At 39.1% G+C, this 13,874-nt stretch overlaps 1 protein-coding gene and 1 long non-coding RNA gene across 2 annotated transcripts; both read left to right on the forward strand.

The window, feature by feature from the left end:
- Nucleotides 1-4,044: 4,044 nt before the first annotated feature.
- On the forward strand, nucleotides 4,045-10,556 carry LOC132115918 (RNA-binding protein 14-like). Its single transcript, XM_059524352.1, has 4 exons — nucleotides 4,045-4,179; nucleotides 6,203-6,555; nucleotides 7,837-8,830; nucleotides 9,090-10,556. Exons 2-4 carry the CDS (start codon nucleotides 6,207-6,209, stop codon nucleotides 9,394-9,396), a joined length of 1,650 nt encoding a protein of 549 aa, XP_059380335.1. The 5' UTR covers nucleotides 4,045-4,179; nucleotides 6,203-6,206; the 3' UTR covers nucleotides 9,397-10,556.
- A 7-nt stretch (nucleotides 10,557-10,563) lies between these two features.
- On the forward strand, nucleotides 10,564-13,870 carry LOC132115926 (uncharacterized). Its single transcript, XR_009425581.1, has 2 exons — nucleotides 10,564-11,262; nucleotides 11,669-13,870. It is a non-coding gene; the product is annotated as an uncharacterized LOC132115926 (long non-coding RNA).
- Nucleotides 13,871-13,874: the final 4 nt, after the last annotated feature.

Consider the following 13,874-nt stretch of genomic DNA (forward strand, 5'->3'; position numbering starts at 1 on the left):
TGATAGCCTGAATGCACTGTAAGTCGCTTTGGATAAAAGCGTCTGCTAAATGCATAAATTTAAATTTAATTATATTATATTATACAATTTCTGGCTAACCATTTTAACTACAATACTTTTTTTCAGCTGAAGTTGTTGCTGTAAGCTCTAGTTTTTATTTGTTGCTATTATATTTTTATTATATTTAATGTTTAAATCAAACATAATCCAGTTATATTTTCCGGGACTCTTATTTTACTAATGTCATTTTCTGGGACTTTTATTTTATAAAGAATTCTAAGCAAGCAGCTTCCGCGTAAGTATCAACCTGCGATATTTGTAAACAGAACAGCAAAGGTGTGGATATGACTTTATAATGATAATGATATATATATATTTGAGAGTGTTAAAGAAGGATATCAGTAGGGTAACTTGCAGCGTCATTCAGACAATCATAATGACCAGCAAAATTAACAAAACGTGTTAACATTGATGATTTGCACAGTTATCATTTTTACATGCTGTTTTAGTCTTGAACTTACTATATATTCATAAATTTATAGGAATCCATTCATAAACTTATAGAAAGTGTCAAACATATTCAGGAATATTACTGGACATCATAGTTTTTAATGTCTGCATTTAGGAAGCTGGCATGAAATGATTATTATGCATGCAGCTTATGAGCAAATTATACATATACTTAATATGAGAAACTTCGAAAATTAGAGTGGGTAGTAGTTTGGGTACTTTTCAGTGTTATTATATATTGTTATTATATAGTATATATTACAACAATTCCATTCAATATACATATATATATAATTATTAGAGAGACTACATTCAGTATTAGCAAAGAGGCATTTGTTACGCTGTAGATTTAATTGAACTGCAAAAGGGTGATTAAAATGGTATTGTGTCTAATAAACATTTAAATGTACTCTCTTCAGCTCTTAAAGCTGTCCATGTCACTGGAGTGATTACGCAGCTGCAGTTTGTGTGCAAATGTCACGTGACAGCTGTGTTAATGCAGTAAAGACCCGCTGAGTCAAGCACTTTTCTGAGCTCTTAACCACCTCCTGCTTGTTCATTCTGGTTGTTGATTCTAAAAATAGTGTCTGTTTTGCTTAAGCGTGTCAATATATCACAAAAAAAAAAAAAAAAAAAAAAAACGGGCACACTGCATTAGTTTTTCTGTAGCAGAGATCAGAGCAGTGAAATGCTAGTGGTGCTCTTTGCACGCATGTGGAGTTTTTGCTAAATGACAAAAAAAAGGTAATTGCAACTTATCTCACAATTCTGACTTTTTTCTTTGAAATCTGTGATTAAAATTATAAAGTCAAAATGGAAAAGATGTTAACTTGCAACTGTAAGAAAATATCAGAACTGTGAGCTGGCTTGACTTTATAACTCGCAGTCGGGGGATTAGTTCTGGCAAGTCAGATCTGTGTGATGAAAAGTCACAATTACCTATTTTATTTTTTTAGGCTGTGGCAGAAAGGGCCATTCATATATTGTAGTTGTGTACAACTATAACTAAACCATACAAAAACATTACTTTTCATACTTAAAATAAAATCTAAAAATAAATTGACTTAATTTATTAAAGGCACATGCACGTTTCTCATTTTCATTTAGTTTGACTTTAAGTACTAAAATAACTATTACTATGATAAAATTAATAAAAACTACATGGGTATTAAAAAATTATAATAAAAAAAGGCAAAAACACACAAAAAAAATTAATTAATTAAAAACAGAATATATATATCTGAGTCACATGCTGCTTTTAATTCTTCACCAAAGAATAATATTATCATAGTAATATTTTTTATGGAATGTTATGATGTCACGTGTCACATGACCAGGTGTGAGATGTGATTGGTCGGTCTACGGTGGTGGTTTCTGGGGAGGATGATTTGGGGCGAGGGAAACACCCCCTTCTTGTTGAGTGTTTGTGTGTGTAATGCTGTTTGAAATCACTCAGTCCGTCCAGAGCTGTCTCTCTGCTGTTTGATGTCCTTCAGTGGACCGTGTGATGGTTTGCTTAACATCCGCTGTCTCAGGCTGGCCTGTGTAGTCATCGCCCGCTCCGCCGGCTTGCTTCAAAACCCCAAACTGATCTGTGCCTGAGATGGTGTGACTGTGGGAGGAGAGAGTGGGACACTGCTGATCTGTGATGGGGTGAGGAGGAGACCGTCCCACGCGTCAGGGACCGCAGATGGACATGAATAAAAGATGAGAGACCCAGAACGTGCCTGTCATCAATGTACATTCAGATTGAACTGAATGAGATTCTGAGCCATGTTTTGATGCATCCACAGAAATCAAACCATGTGTAAATATGTAAAAGCAATTATCACAGAGATTCTGTCTGATTTTACATACTGCTGCTTTTAGTTCAAAATTGAATAAAAACTGATATGACATGAAAGGTCTTTTTTAAATAGATAATATAAAACTGAATTAAAATCAAAAATACAATATTATAATTTATTCACAAAGCACATGCTATTACAAAATTCAAATAATATTCTGAATTTCCCATTCTTATAAACAAGCCCTTCAGCAGTAACCTAAAGTGTCATTTTTGTATCAGTTGTAATGACTAAAATAAAGTTAGCACTTGTTTAATTGTATTCACACTAACAAAAAGTTTTTTTGGACATCAAATAATGTCGTACTGTATTGTATTTATATGGTGTAACATGTAAATCATATGATACCAGTGTTGCCAGATCCCACTAAAAAGCATCAGTTTTGACCAATAAAACTGATGAAAACATTTTAAGTTTATAAACAGAAATCTTTATACCTGTCTTCCTTCCTTTTCTATTTATTTTGTATTTTCTTACTGTTGATGGGATTCCCAGAGAAAAATGAGTGGAGCTAAGAGAATGAGAGATGAGGTACAAAAGAAATAGAGAGAAAAGAGAATATTGCTTTCATATAAAGTTCTTTTGTAACATGCCAGTTTTTATCTTTTTATGCTGCTCCCTTCAGAAATCTAATATAGTTACAGTAAATGTTCTTCTGTTGGTCTAATGAAGCCCATATTTAAATGCTAATGTTGGAGATCCTTGATTTGCAGTTAGAGCACCCCATTATTGAATGATTCAACTGTAGCACATTTGTCAGCTAAGCATTAAAGCTGTATGATTTTCTTTATTCTATTGAACTAAAAAGAAGATGTTTTGAAGAATGTTGGTAATCAGCCAGTTGACAGTATTTGACTTCCACAGTAGGAAATAATACAGTGGAAGACGAAGGCTACTCTCACCCGTTCGGTTACCAACATCCTTCAAACTATCCTCATCCTCGTGTCTGGAACAACATGAAAAAAATGTTTGATTTTGGGTAATTTGGGTTAACTCTGAACTGTACTGCAGCATAGTATAACAACAGTGGTTTTAAGATTAGTAAAGTTGTTTATGCCAAATTTCTACCTATAATGCTTAGTTATTCACCTTTTTGAAATTTGACATCGGTTCTTGAAAAATATATTTGGCGGGGGAAACTACATTTGGGCTAAGTCCTGAATATTTATAATGTCTGGCTCCGCGCCACCACAAACATAATTTTTAAATGTCCTACTGTAAATATATAAACACTTAATTTTTGTTTATTAATATGCATTACCAAGAACTTCATTTGGACAACTTTAAAGGCGTTTTTTTTTTTTTCAATATTTAGCTTTTGTGCACCCTTTGATTCCAGATTTTTAAACAGTTGTATCTGAGCCAAATATTGCCTCATCCTAACAAACCATACATCAATTAAAATTTTATTTATTCAGCTTTCAGATGATGCATAAATCTCAATTTCAAGAATTTGACCCTTATGACTGGTTTTGTGGTCTAGTGTCACATATTTATATCTGACTTTCTAAAAATTAGAATTGGTTGTAATGCATATATAGCAAATAAAAAAATGAAAACAACTGAAGATCTGTGGCGCATTTAAAGCATTTTTGCAAGGTCTCTCTATATGCTTTCAGTTAAGTTTTGTTAGATTCCTGTTTAAAACGAAAAAACTAAATGATGCATGGTGTGTAAGCAATGCAGATGCACACACAGTCCGCGGTGTCAGTGTGTGTGTGTGTGAATGCATCAGCATGCGTTCAGTGCCCACTGCTGAAGAATGAGAGCGATTCTAAAGAACGGAAGTGAACCGACCATTTTGAAACCCCGCTCCGCTTAGGTAAGATGGAAGATTATTTCCCTCTCTATATATGTTTATGTTTTAAGTAATTCCTTAATTTATCATATAGGATCAGTAGCTAGTTAACGACGGCCGATGAAAAGCGAGACTATAGACGAGCACGCGATGTGATTTATAGAGAAACGCAAAGGGTTTGGGGCGCGAGCGCGGGGACACCCAAAAAAAATCCCAACAAAATGAGTCATCTAGAGATTTCGGCTGGAGAGGATGAATAGCAAATACGCACATGTGTATGATGGGTATATATAAACCTAGATAGCGGACACTGATGGTGTCGATGACGGAAGCGTCCGGAGTGTTTTATGTAAACATCTGGTGTCAGAAGTGTAACATTTGAGTGAATCACTCGACACGCGCTATTCTTGTTCTCGAAGCCAACGGCGCTATAAAGAGAACTGCGAGTCAGCGTTTCTCACACATTTCATCCGAGCGGGTGTTTAAATCGTGTTTACGCCGTTTTCAATGTTGCTTTTAAGCAGTAATCATCTAAAGAGATGTTGTGTGCGTGTTGGTTCCGTGAGCTCTACATTGAGGAAGTGATCGTGTTTACTCTGCGTGCACTGCGTCACCAGACTGCTATGGCTTTGTGACGTCCGCAGCTAATTCATTTGATCTATGCTCAATAAACGTTTCCTTGATGTTTTACCTAGATTTTCGTGTGCTGAATAATTTGCTTTTACGTTGTCAAGTGTGATAGGACTAAGTTAAATGAAGTGTGATATGTACTTTTGAGATATAGTTATTAAAAACACGGTGTCCTCAGGGTTTTCTTTTGTTGGTCACACCTAAAACAACAATATGCTGTTTTTAATAGGGACCCATTTTTAATTAACTGTTATCATTACCCTATTCCTGCATGTGTAAATGTATTTCTCTTTCCAATTAATGGGAGATAACTAATGAAAAAGTACAAAACAATAGTACTGTTGTTATTTTGTTATACATGTCTGTAAATCATGGTGCCCTGTGATATGAATCACCCGAGTACGATAAATATCACTATTCGCTATGCTTCAGACAAGACAATAGAATAATATTTAATATCTGATGCTATATTTGTACCATGGTACAGCCACATTTTTGTAAGAGAATTGTATAACGATAGCATTTCGCAAAAACCTAGGGTTTACCTTATTCTCTGAGGAGGGACATACATGGACAAAGACATGTCTGATTGATAAACCCACATTTCCTAAACAAAGTGTATGATGCACTATTAATTAAATAAAACACACAATATGTCTTACCGTATTGCATAAGTCAAATCTAGTGAAGTCACTATTGTTTATATAGTGCTTTTTACGATACAGATTGTCAAAGCAAGCTTTACAGTATTAAGACATGTGATTATAGATGCAACAAACTGCGACAGCGCACACTCCACTCCAGAGAAAATGATTAAGAATTACTTTTCTAATAATGGTAATATTATATGATTTTTAAAAATATGCCATTATGATTTCTACGTTGTCAAAATAAAGAAAAAAGAATGACCAAAACAAAGGTAAAAACTACGCTAAACCATAATCTTGAAGCAGGAGCCGATCAGAGAAGTCACCGTTATAACAGCACCGCTACCATAATTAGGAACCTCGATCTAGCAATGTTCATGTATGTTCTCCTAAAAATATGTGGATTATTTTTAACGAGCATCATCAATATATTTATATAGTTATATTCTCAGAAATTCAAATACTTGGAAAAAGTCTGCACAATCTCGCTCAAAAAAAAAAAAAAAATATTTTTTAGATTTTTAAATGGTTAATATGACCATTTCAGTAAATTGCTTACACTGCTTTCATCTCACTTGTGACTTTTTGAGAGTCTGCAGACTTTTTTTTCCAAGTATTTTACTTTTTGGGAATCTCTTTTGGCCTATGCACCACGGTTGGATTGTTTTGAAGGCGCGTTGAGGCGCGATGAGTCTCTGGCTATGCACATGTATTATTATGTCCTTGTCTTATATGTCAGTTGTTAATATAACATCTTTCACTCATTTCAGCGCTATGGATAAGGGCCAAACGGTTAAGCTCTTTGTAGGGAATCTGGCCCTGGACACCACGCAAGAAGAACTGTCAGCCATCTTTGAGTCGTATGGCCAGGTGGTTAGCTGCAGCGTCTTGAGACAGTTTGCTTTTGTACACTTGCAAGGAGAGGGTGCTGCAGAGCGTGCCATCCGGGAGCTCAATGGCCGAGAGTTCAAAGGACGCAACCTTGTGGTTGAGGAATCCCGAGGACGCCCGCTCCACTCGACGAAGGTGTTTGTGGGTAATCTGAGTAGTATGTGCACCACAGAAGATCTTCGGGAGCTCTTTCAGACCTTTGGCAAAGTTTTGGAGTGCGATAAGGTGAAAGGTAAGAGAGTATTAAGTCGCTGCTGAAACTTAACATAAAAGTAGCCAGCCCTGCTCCTGGAGTTTATCTCTAATCAAACTAGGGATTTTCTGAGACACAACTCTATCCGATACCCCAAAATTCTGAATATCTATAGATTTTTTTTTTTAATCAATGTACCATTTCTTTACTTTTGTGTGTTAAACACAATCTGCTAAATATAGACAACCTCAATTTAATGAAAAATAACAAAAGGAAAAATATATAAAATTACAATCTATGACAGATATACTATTTTAAACTAGGTTAGTGGATATTTCCGCAAAAAGATACAGCAAAATTTATTCAAAATAATACAGCAAAAGATACTCTAGAAAACTCCTGAGCGTACAATAATTTAATAAATTCTAAACATTTAGTAAACAACATTATTGGGGAACAAATAAAAGTTAGTAAGTGTAGGACTACATCTGTTGTTGTTAAATACATTCATGAAAAACAAGTAATTATATTTATATATAAATATAATATAAAAATTAAGACATTTATTTTAAATGTATAGCACAGTAATGAAGGCAGCAATATATAATAGATATAACAGAACAAGAAGGACTATTAATAATCTTTCATTGCTCAAAAGTATTATAATACAAAAGGCTCCAATACAGGGCAGCACAAATGCACATCCAGTGAGCAGAATGATTTACTTAAAGCAACATGGAGTTGCAGCGTTCTGCATAGGAAAGTTCAAAGCACAAAGGAAAGAGAGATTTTCTTTTACCAGATTTAAATCTCAGTTATTGTGCACTCTTGAGGAGAGTAACCGAACGTGGCACGCAGTTTAAAAGCTGAACAGAGGATGAAAGTCAGCTGCAGTGGATTCTACATGAACTTGAATTTATTGACCTAAATGTTCATCTGTACCTCACAGTGAACAATGGAACAGCTTCAGATCACTTGAAATATAGTGCACCAAAGCTTTATGGCTTTCTAATATTTTTGTGCCCTTTGTGGGACCTAACAATAACACATAATATTATACGCACAACATCTGAGCGGTTTCGTTTGACCGATACAGATCCGTCAGTATCAAGAGCCAATATGGAGACTGAGTATCGGATCTATGCATCCCTAAATCAAACATATTCAGAAACCAGCTATTTAAAGGTACTCAGGGTTACTGGAAAATAACAGGCAGATATGTCGAAACAAGTTAGCTCTCCAGGGCGTGGTTGGGCACTCTGCACTATTCTAACATTTACTACCAGTACCCCATGATAATTGAGTTGTTTTCTTGTAAAGGTTATGCCTTTGTACACATGGAGAACAAGGAGGATGCGCTGCAGGCAATTGAGGCTTTGCATGGGACCTCCTTCAAAGGGAGACCACTCTCCGTGGAGCTGTCCAAAGTTCAGCCAAGTAAGCAGACTCCAACTGGGAAAATCCCATGTGTCAGCTGTGGTAAACAGGGTCATTATGCAGGTGAATGCCCAGCTGGTAAACCCACCCTAGAGCAGTACCAGAGCCAAGCAGCCGTGTTAGCTGCCGCCGCCGCTGCAGCTGCCGGCCTTCCACTGCAGGTTCAACAGAGTGTCCACAATTCCGTGTACAACACCTCAACCTTTGACCCCACGTATGCTGCTTTGACTGGACTTACAGCTGCTGGTGCAAGGGCGGAAGGAGGAACTGCAGTGGCGCCAGCTGTGTACGGTGCACTAGCTAGTCAATTGTACGGGACGGTTTCAAATCAGCTCTACAGTGGTGCAGTTGCAAATCAGGCACTCAACTCTGGTGCCGCTGCAGCTGCCGCACAGATGTACGGCTCTGTTAACCCAGCTCTATACGGACAGATGACAAACGGCGCAGTCGCAGCTGCCGCTGCTGCATACGGTCCACAAGTTTACACGTCTCATCTAGGGAATCCAGTGTTCCTAGCTGCAGCGCACAGCATGGAGGTACCGTCCGCTGCTGCGGTCAATCAAGCTTATACAGTAGCACCAGCTCTCTACACCACTTCGCCGGTTTACGGGGGTTTTGGGGCAGCTGACCAAGCAGCTATCTTTGAGGCAGCAAGGGCACACTACTTTGCACAAGGACAGCAAGTTCTAGCTGAACAGCAACAGGCTAGCTCTAAGTCTGGAGAGAGGGACCGGAGTCCGCTAAGAAGATCTGCCCCGCTGCTGCCAGACCCTGTTATGAAACCATTTATGTACCAGAGGGCCAAGCGCAGAGCCTTGTTGCCTACGCCTGCGGGTCGAGAGGAAGCCGCTGCACAGGAGGATGAAGCTGTAGCCAGGTGAGTTGACTGCAGTAAAAGATACACAATAGATGAAACAGCAGAAGTTTGTCAATTTTCAAATGTTGGCTGTTGAAGTACCGATTTACAGTGGCGGTGATGTGTGTATGTGTGTTCGCGTGTAAATGTGTTTCTGTGTTTGTCTTTCTCTCCCTGTCCAATGGTTTGTGTGTGTGTATGCATGTCTGTGTGATTTCTGTCTCTCTTTCCCTGTCTGCGTGGATGTGCACGTGTGTTTCCTCTCCTCCATTTTTCCCAGATACTACGCGGAATACTACCAGCAGTACCAGCACCTGCAGCAGTATCCACAGTACCAGTATGCGTATCCGCATGCCAACCACCTAGCAGCGATGTCCGCACTGCAGTCTCTGCCTGGTGTGCCTACTCAGGCGACGCTCGACTCCCTCAGGCCAGTGATGCCCGCCACCCCCGTGCCTGCCGCTGCCGCCATCGCCATGGCAACACCCCACGTGTATGAGCCACCGCCGATTCCGCCGTCGCACAAGGAGCCCCTCCTCCGCCGCCCCGAACTCGCCCTACACACCCCTGAAACACCCTTCCGATAGTGTGCTCCATGTCCTCTCTGCCTCTCGTTTCCTTGTGCTGCGTGTTTGTGTGTGCGTGTCAGAAAGAAGCCACAGGTGTATGTTTATGATGTGTGCGTGCTTGGGTTTAAGACGGTGGCTGTTTCGGTTTTAACTACAGACTGGAGCCTCTAACCTTGGTTCTGATCTCACACACACCCAGTGTAGTCAGGGCTGAAAAGGGAAACTGCATGCTCTCATTCCTGCAGACGTAACCAATGTAACACATTGTCTCTTTAAAGAAACCTTCAATCTATTGACAATTAGTTTTGAAGGGTAGATTAGGCACTAGCCACAATGCTTTTTAACTTTTATATTCCTAAGTGTTTGTAGTCTATGAATGAATACTGGACTTGATATTTTTAAATACTGCTTGATTATAGTTATATGAACTTAACCAGTTTACGTATACATATAGTTATTAAGACATCAGATTTCGATGCATTTCAAAAATGTTGAAATGAGTTGAATGTATGTTTACTCCAAAGGTGTGTGAAGTGTAGGACCAGGGTTGGACAGTATTTTATGTGTCTTTTTGTGTGTGTTTCTTGTTTTTCTCTGGGACTGTGGTGTAGCGTGTATGCTTTCCATTGGTTGTCACGACAGGAACGCACACGTGTACATGTGCACAGGGAAGCGACCTTGATCCACACGCAAATACATATGCATCCCTTACACCTCAGATGGGAGAAACATTAGTGATGACCTTTAACCCCACCCTTCCATCCCTGTCCACCCATCCTGAAAGCTGAAAGACACTGTGACTTCTCTCCCCTTCGACTTTAATGTAGCTACTTCCATAGATATGGTGATGTATGGGAAGCAACCAATCAGAGGAAGGTGTAGCTAGTCAGCTTTTGCTGGGATCTTTCTTACGGGAGTGCTTTGAGCTCGCCAACTTAACTGCCAGGATGCATTTTAGAATCTGTTTTTGTAAAGTGTCTTTTATTAATGCTATCATGTTTTTATAAACAGTGATAAGGGACTCAATTATCCATTTAAAGAGACATACTTCTTTTAATTTTTAACTTTTGTTTACAGCTGCAAGAGAGAGAACATGTTCTTTCTTGTGGCTTTTTCGCAGTGACTGTTTATAGCCAAAATTCTCATTTTTTTCTAGACAAATAGCCAAAATTATGAGTGCAAAATTCTCATTTTTTTCTAGACAAATAGCCAAAATTATGAGTGGCCTATGATTATTATGCCTAAGTAGAGAAATGTATTAAAGTTTTGCTATTTTTTAATTTTTTATCTGTAGTCTTATAAAGTGAAACTGGATTAAGGCTACACGAAAGTGCTGTATATTCTTGTGGTGCTGTGATTTGGGATTAAATGAATTGGGAGATTCCTATCAGTTTCTTTCAGTCTTCCTGCTCATTTCGCTGCTGCAACTCCATAGATGACCCTCACTGCATCTCTCTCCATCTCTCTTTGCATCTACCTCTCATTTAGTGACAGTATTTCATTCATTTACCATGCCCCTGTTCACACCTATGTGCTGAGGATGCCAGTGTGTGAATGTGACCTTAGAAAACGTTTTGCATCGACATTCATGTATGTAGCTCCTATCACAGTAACTGTTCTTGCCCCAAGTGTTCTCAGAAGAGAAGACTTTAAAGATCTGTACATGATCTTTACGACTATAACAAGCCTTCAAATAAAGAGCCTGCCTGATCATTTAAAGAGGGAACTCAAGAGCTTTTGCTTGGAGCTTTAGCTGTTCTTGCCTTTTGATGTTTCATGATTGTTTTTCCTTTGTGAAACGCCCAGATTCGTATGAATCGGAGCCATGAAAAGAAGCTAAAGGACTAGAGACTGATCCCAATCTCACCCCTCTCTATGGATGGGGTAAGTCTAGGGGCAACCCCACTCTATACCCCCCAGCTGCACACACCATACTGAACCCCTTCCCCAGGAGCAGCAAAATCTTCAACCCAGCTTTTGGTACTTTTTAACCACCCATAGTCCCCATGCAGCTTCTTTAACTGGAGTGTGCTACAATGATGACTATCCTTTACATGCTTTAATGATGCAAGCATATTGTAAAACATGTTTATGTGTGAGTGTCAGGAGGCACTCACACTGTAAACCATTTTTTTATTTCCTTTATTTGTAAGTGATTGGGCTGCAATTGTAAATTCAAGATCTCTCCCACAAGGCTTCGCTCACTTCTGCTTCCATTGTGCATGCATCTTTTTTTTTTTTTACCCCCAAAAACAAAAGCTGTCTGATTTGACTGTTCCAACTGAACTAGGTCCCTGTGGAACTGTGGACACCATATGCAGCGCTGGTTTGGGGGGAAGAAAGTTAGCGTCGCGCAGTGTACGGGAAAGTCTCTCACTCCATACAGGTAAACGCAATGTGCCTCGCCCCCTTTCTACCTGTCGTCCTCCCCAATAGCGTTTGCGCCTGACCGTGTATCCACTCTATTTCTCCTCGCCACCACCCCACCCCTCTTGTAGATTCCTCACTTCTCCTTACCACTGCCATAGCCAATTGGTTCTCTAAACACCAGTGTTATGCTACTCTCTGTCACTGCCAAAAAGGGGGGCGGCGGGGGTGACCGTTTACTGCTTCTGTGGTTAATGTGTCTCGGTAATGGATGGGTGCTTGGTGCTTTAATAACTAATGTGCTGGTTTAGCTTCGGAGAGAGTGTGATGATACAATGTCCGTAAGCAAATGAATGAGTGGGATTGCTGGTTAATGATTGAAAGACTGCATAAAATGAGTGTTAAAACAAGTTCGCAAGGGTGGCTGATAAAAGTGTGTGACAAAGGTGAGTGATTGCGAGTCAGCATTGTCGACTTCACCTGGCCCCCCCTCCATGTGCCTTTTTTTTTCGTTAATTTGATTTAACCCTTGCCCCCAGGCTTCCTCGAGTTTACTCGCCGTAAACGCCCAGCTCACCGCCGCCCTCGTCGCATCCCCAGTGCTAGTTGTTACGTTTGTTCAGTGTTAGCCACTGCTTGAACGCATCCCCAAAAGCTCTGTGACTGGACCTGAGACACTGGCCAAAATTTTATTCGCAAGACTCTCATTTGGGCTCAGTGACACTGGAAACCCTTATCAAGCAGTTCTTGACTGTTATACACTGCTCCGCCGTAAACCAACAAGGCATTCTTATCATAAACATACGCTTTTGTTTCCTAGATAGACAACAATTCTTGAGCAGCAGCTTAGTTATAGACATGCCAGTTACCAGATTTAGTTTTTGTTTGTCAGATGTAAAGATATTCTATTTTAGGAGTTAATTTTAAAGCTACCTTGCGTTACCTGTTCAAATGAGAGTCTGTTATAATGTTTGTGTTTGAAATAGCTGTCTGTATAATAAGTAGGTAGCACAAATTAAGATCGCCTACCTGGTTAAATTACATAGCCGATAAAGGAATGTCCTAGAAATAAAGCAGCTTCAGCTGGGGGAAAAAATGACTGCTGAACCAGAGCTACCAGAGGGATACTAACAGGACCTTTCCTCTAGAGGGAGCATGGTAGTGAAGTGTGGGTTATTTCACTAGAAGGTGCTGTTGTTCTTGATTTTACTTGATTTTTCTGATGATGGGTAGCATCTTCCCATATGTTGTCACACACATCTGCATTGCTTCTTGTCAATAGTGTCTGTTTAATTTTGCCTGTAGGAATGAGGGGAAAGGACAAGATGACCTCAGTTTTAGATCTTATTCTGGAGGTAAAGAAACTGTTCGTTACCTGAAATAAGATGTCTCTTATGCCAGAGAGAAAGTAGTAGCTGGTACTCCCAATATTAACGGTATTAAGATCTTTGGCTTGCAGATATTTGCGGTGGACAGATTTCCATGATGTCCGTAGCATCCGTTAATAATGACAGGTGTCTGCAGCAGATAGTTATCACAGGTTTTCAAGAGGAAGCTTCTATAATGAATTGTGGTTCTTAAACATGGTTCTTGGTTCATAAGCAAATGACTTACCTCCTTCTCATACTTGCTCTTCCAGCTTAAGTCTCCTCTAAGAATATACATGATACGCTCCAAAATTTTCATTGGATAACAGAATGCTCTTTCTGTCCACTTCCTCTCTAGATATCGTCAACCTTATTGTTTAAACTGGACAATATAACAATAACACAACCTCTCTTGTCTGTATCCTATTATATTTAGAAAACGTATTTTATTATTTTCCCTTTTTCCCCTTTGATTCTATAAAAGGATTTCCCTACTGAGTGAAAAGCCTATTCCAGTACTTTTGGAAGTGCATAATTTTTATAATTCATGTATGAAACAAGAATAATTTCTGTTGCAGGAGACAGGATGTGAGCTGGTCGTAATGTTTTTACCACCTAATGAATATATGCATGCTTTGTTAATGTGTGTATATTGCAAAAACCTTGCGACTGGTAAAGTGTACTCTCCTACACCAGCTTCTGCATGAACACTGTTTGGCATCGCATGCTTACTGCAATAAACTAGAACTATGACAGCATACA

The sequence above is a fragment of the Carassius carassius genome, chromosome 3 (assembly GCF_963082965.1).
Source record: "Carassius carassius chromosome 3, fCarCar2.1, whole genome shotgun sequence".
NCBI classification, from domain to species: Eukaryota; Metazoa; Chordata; class Actinopteri; order Cypriniformes; family Cyprinidae; genus Carassius; species Carassius carassius.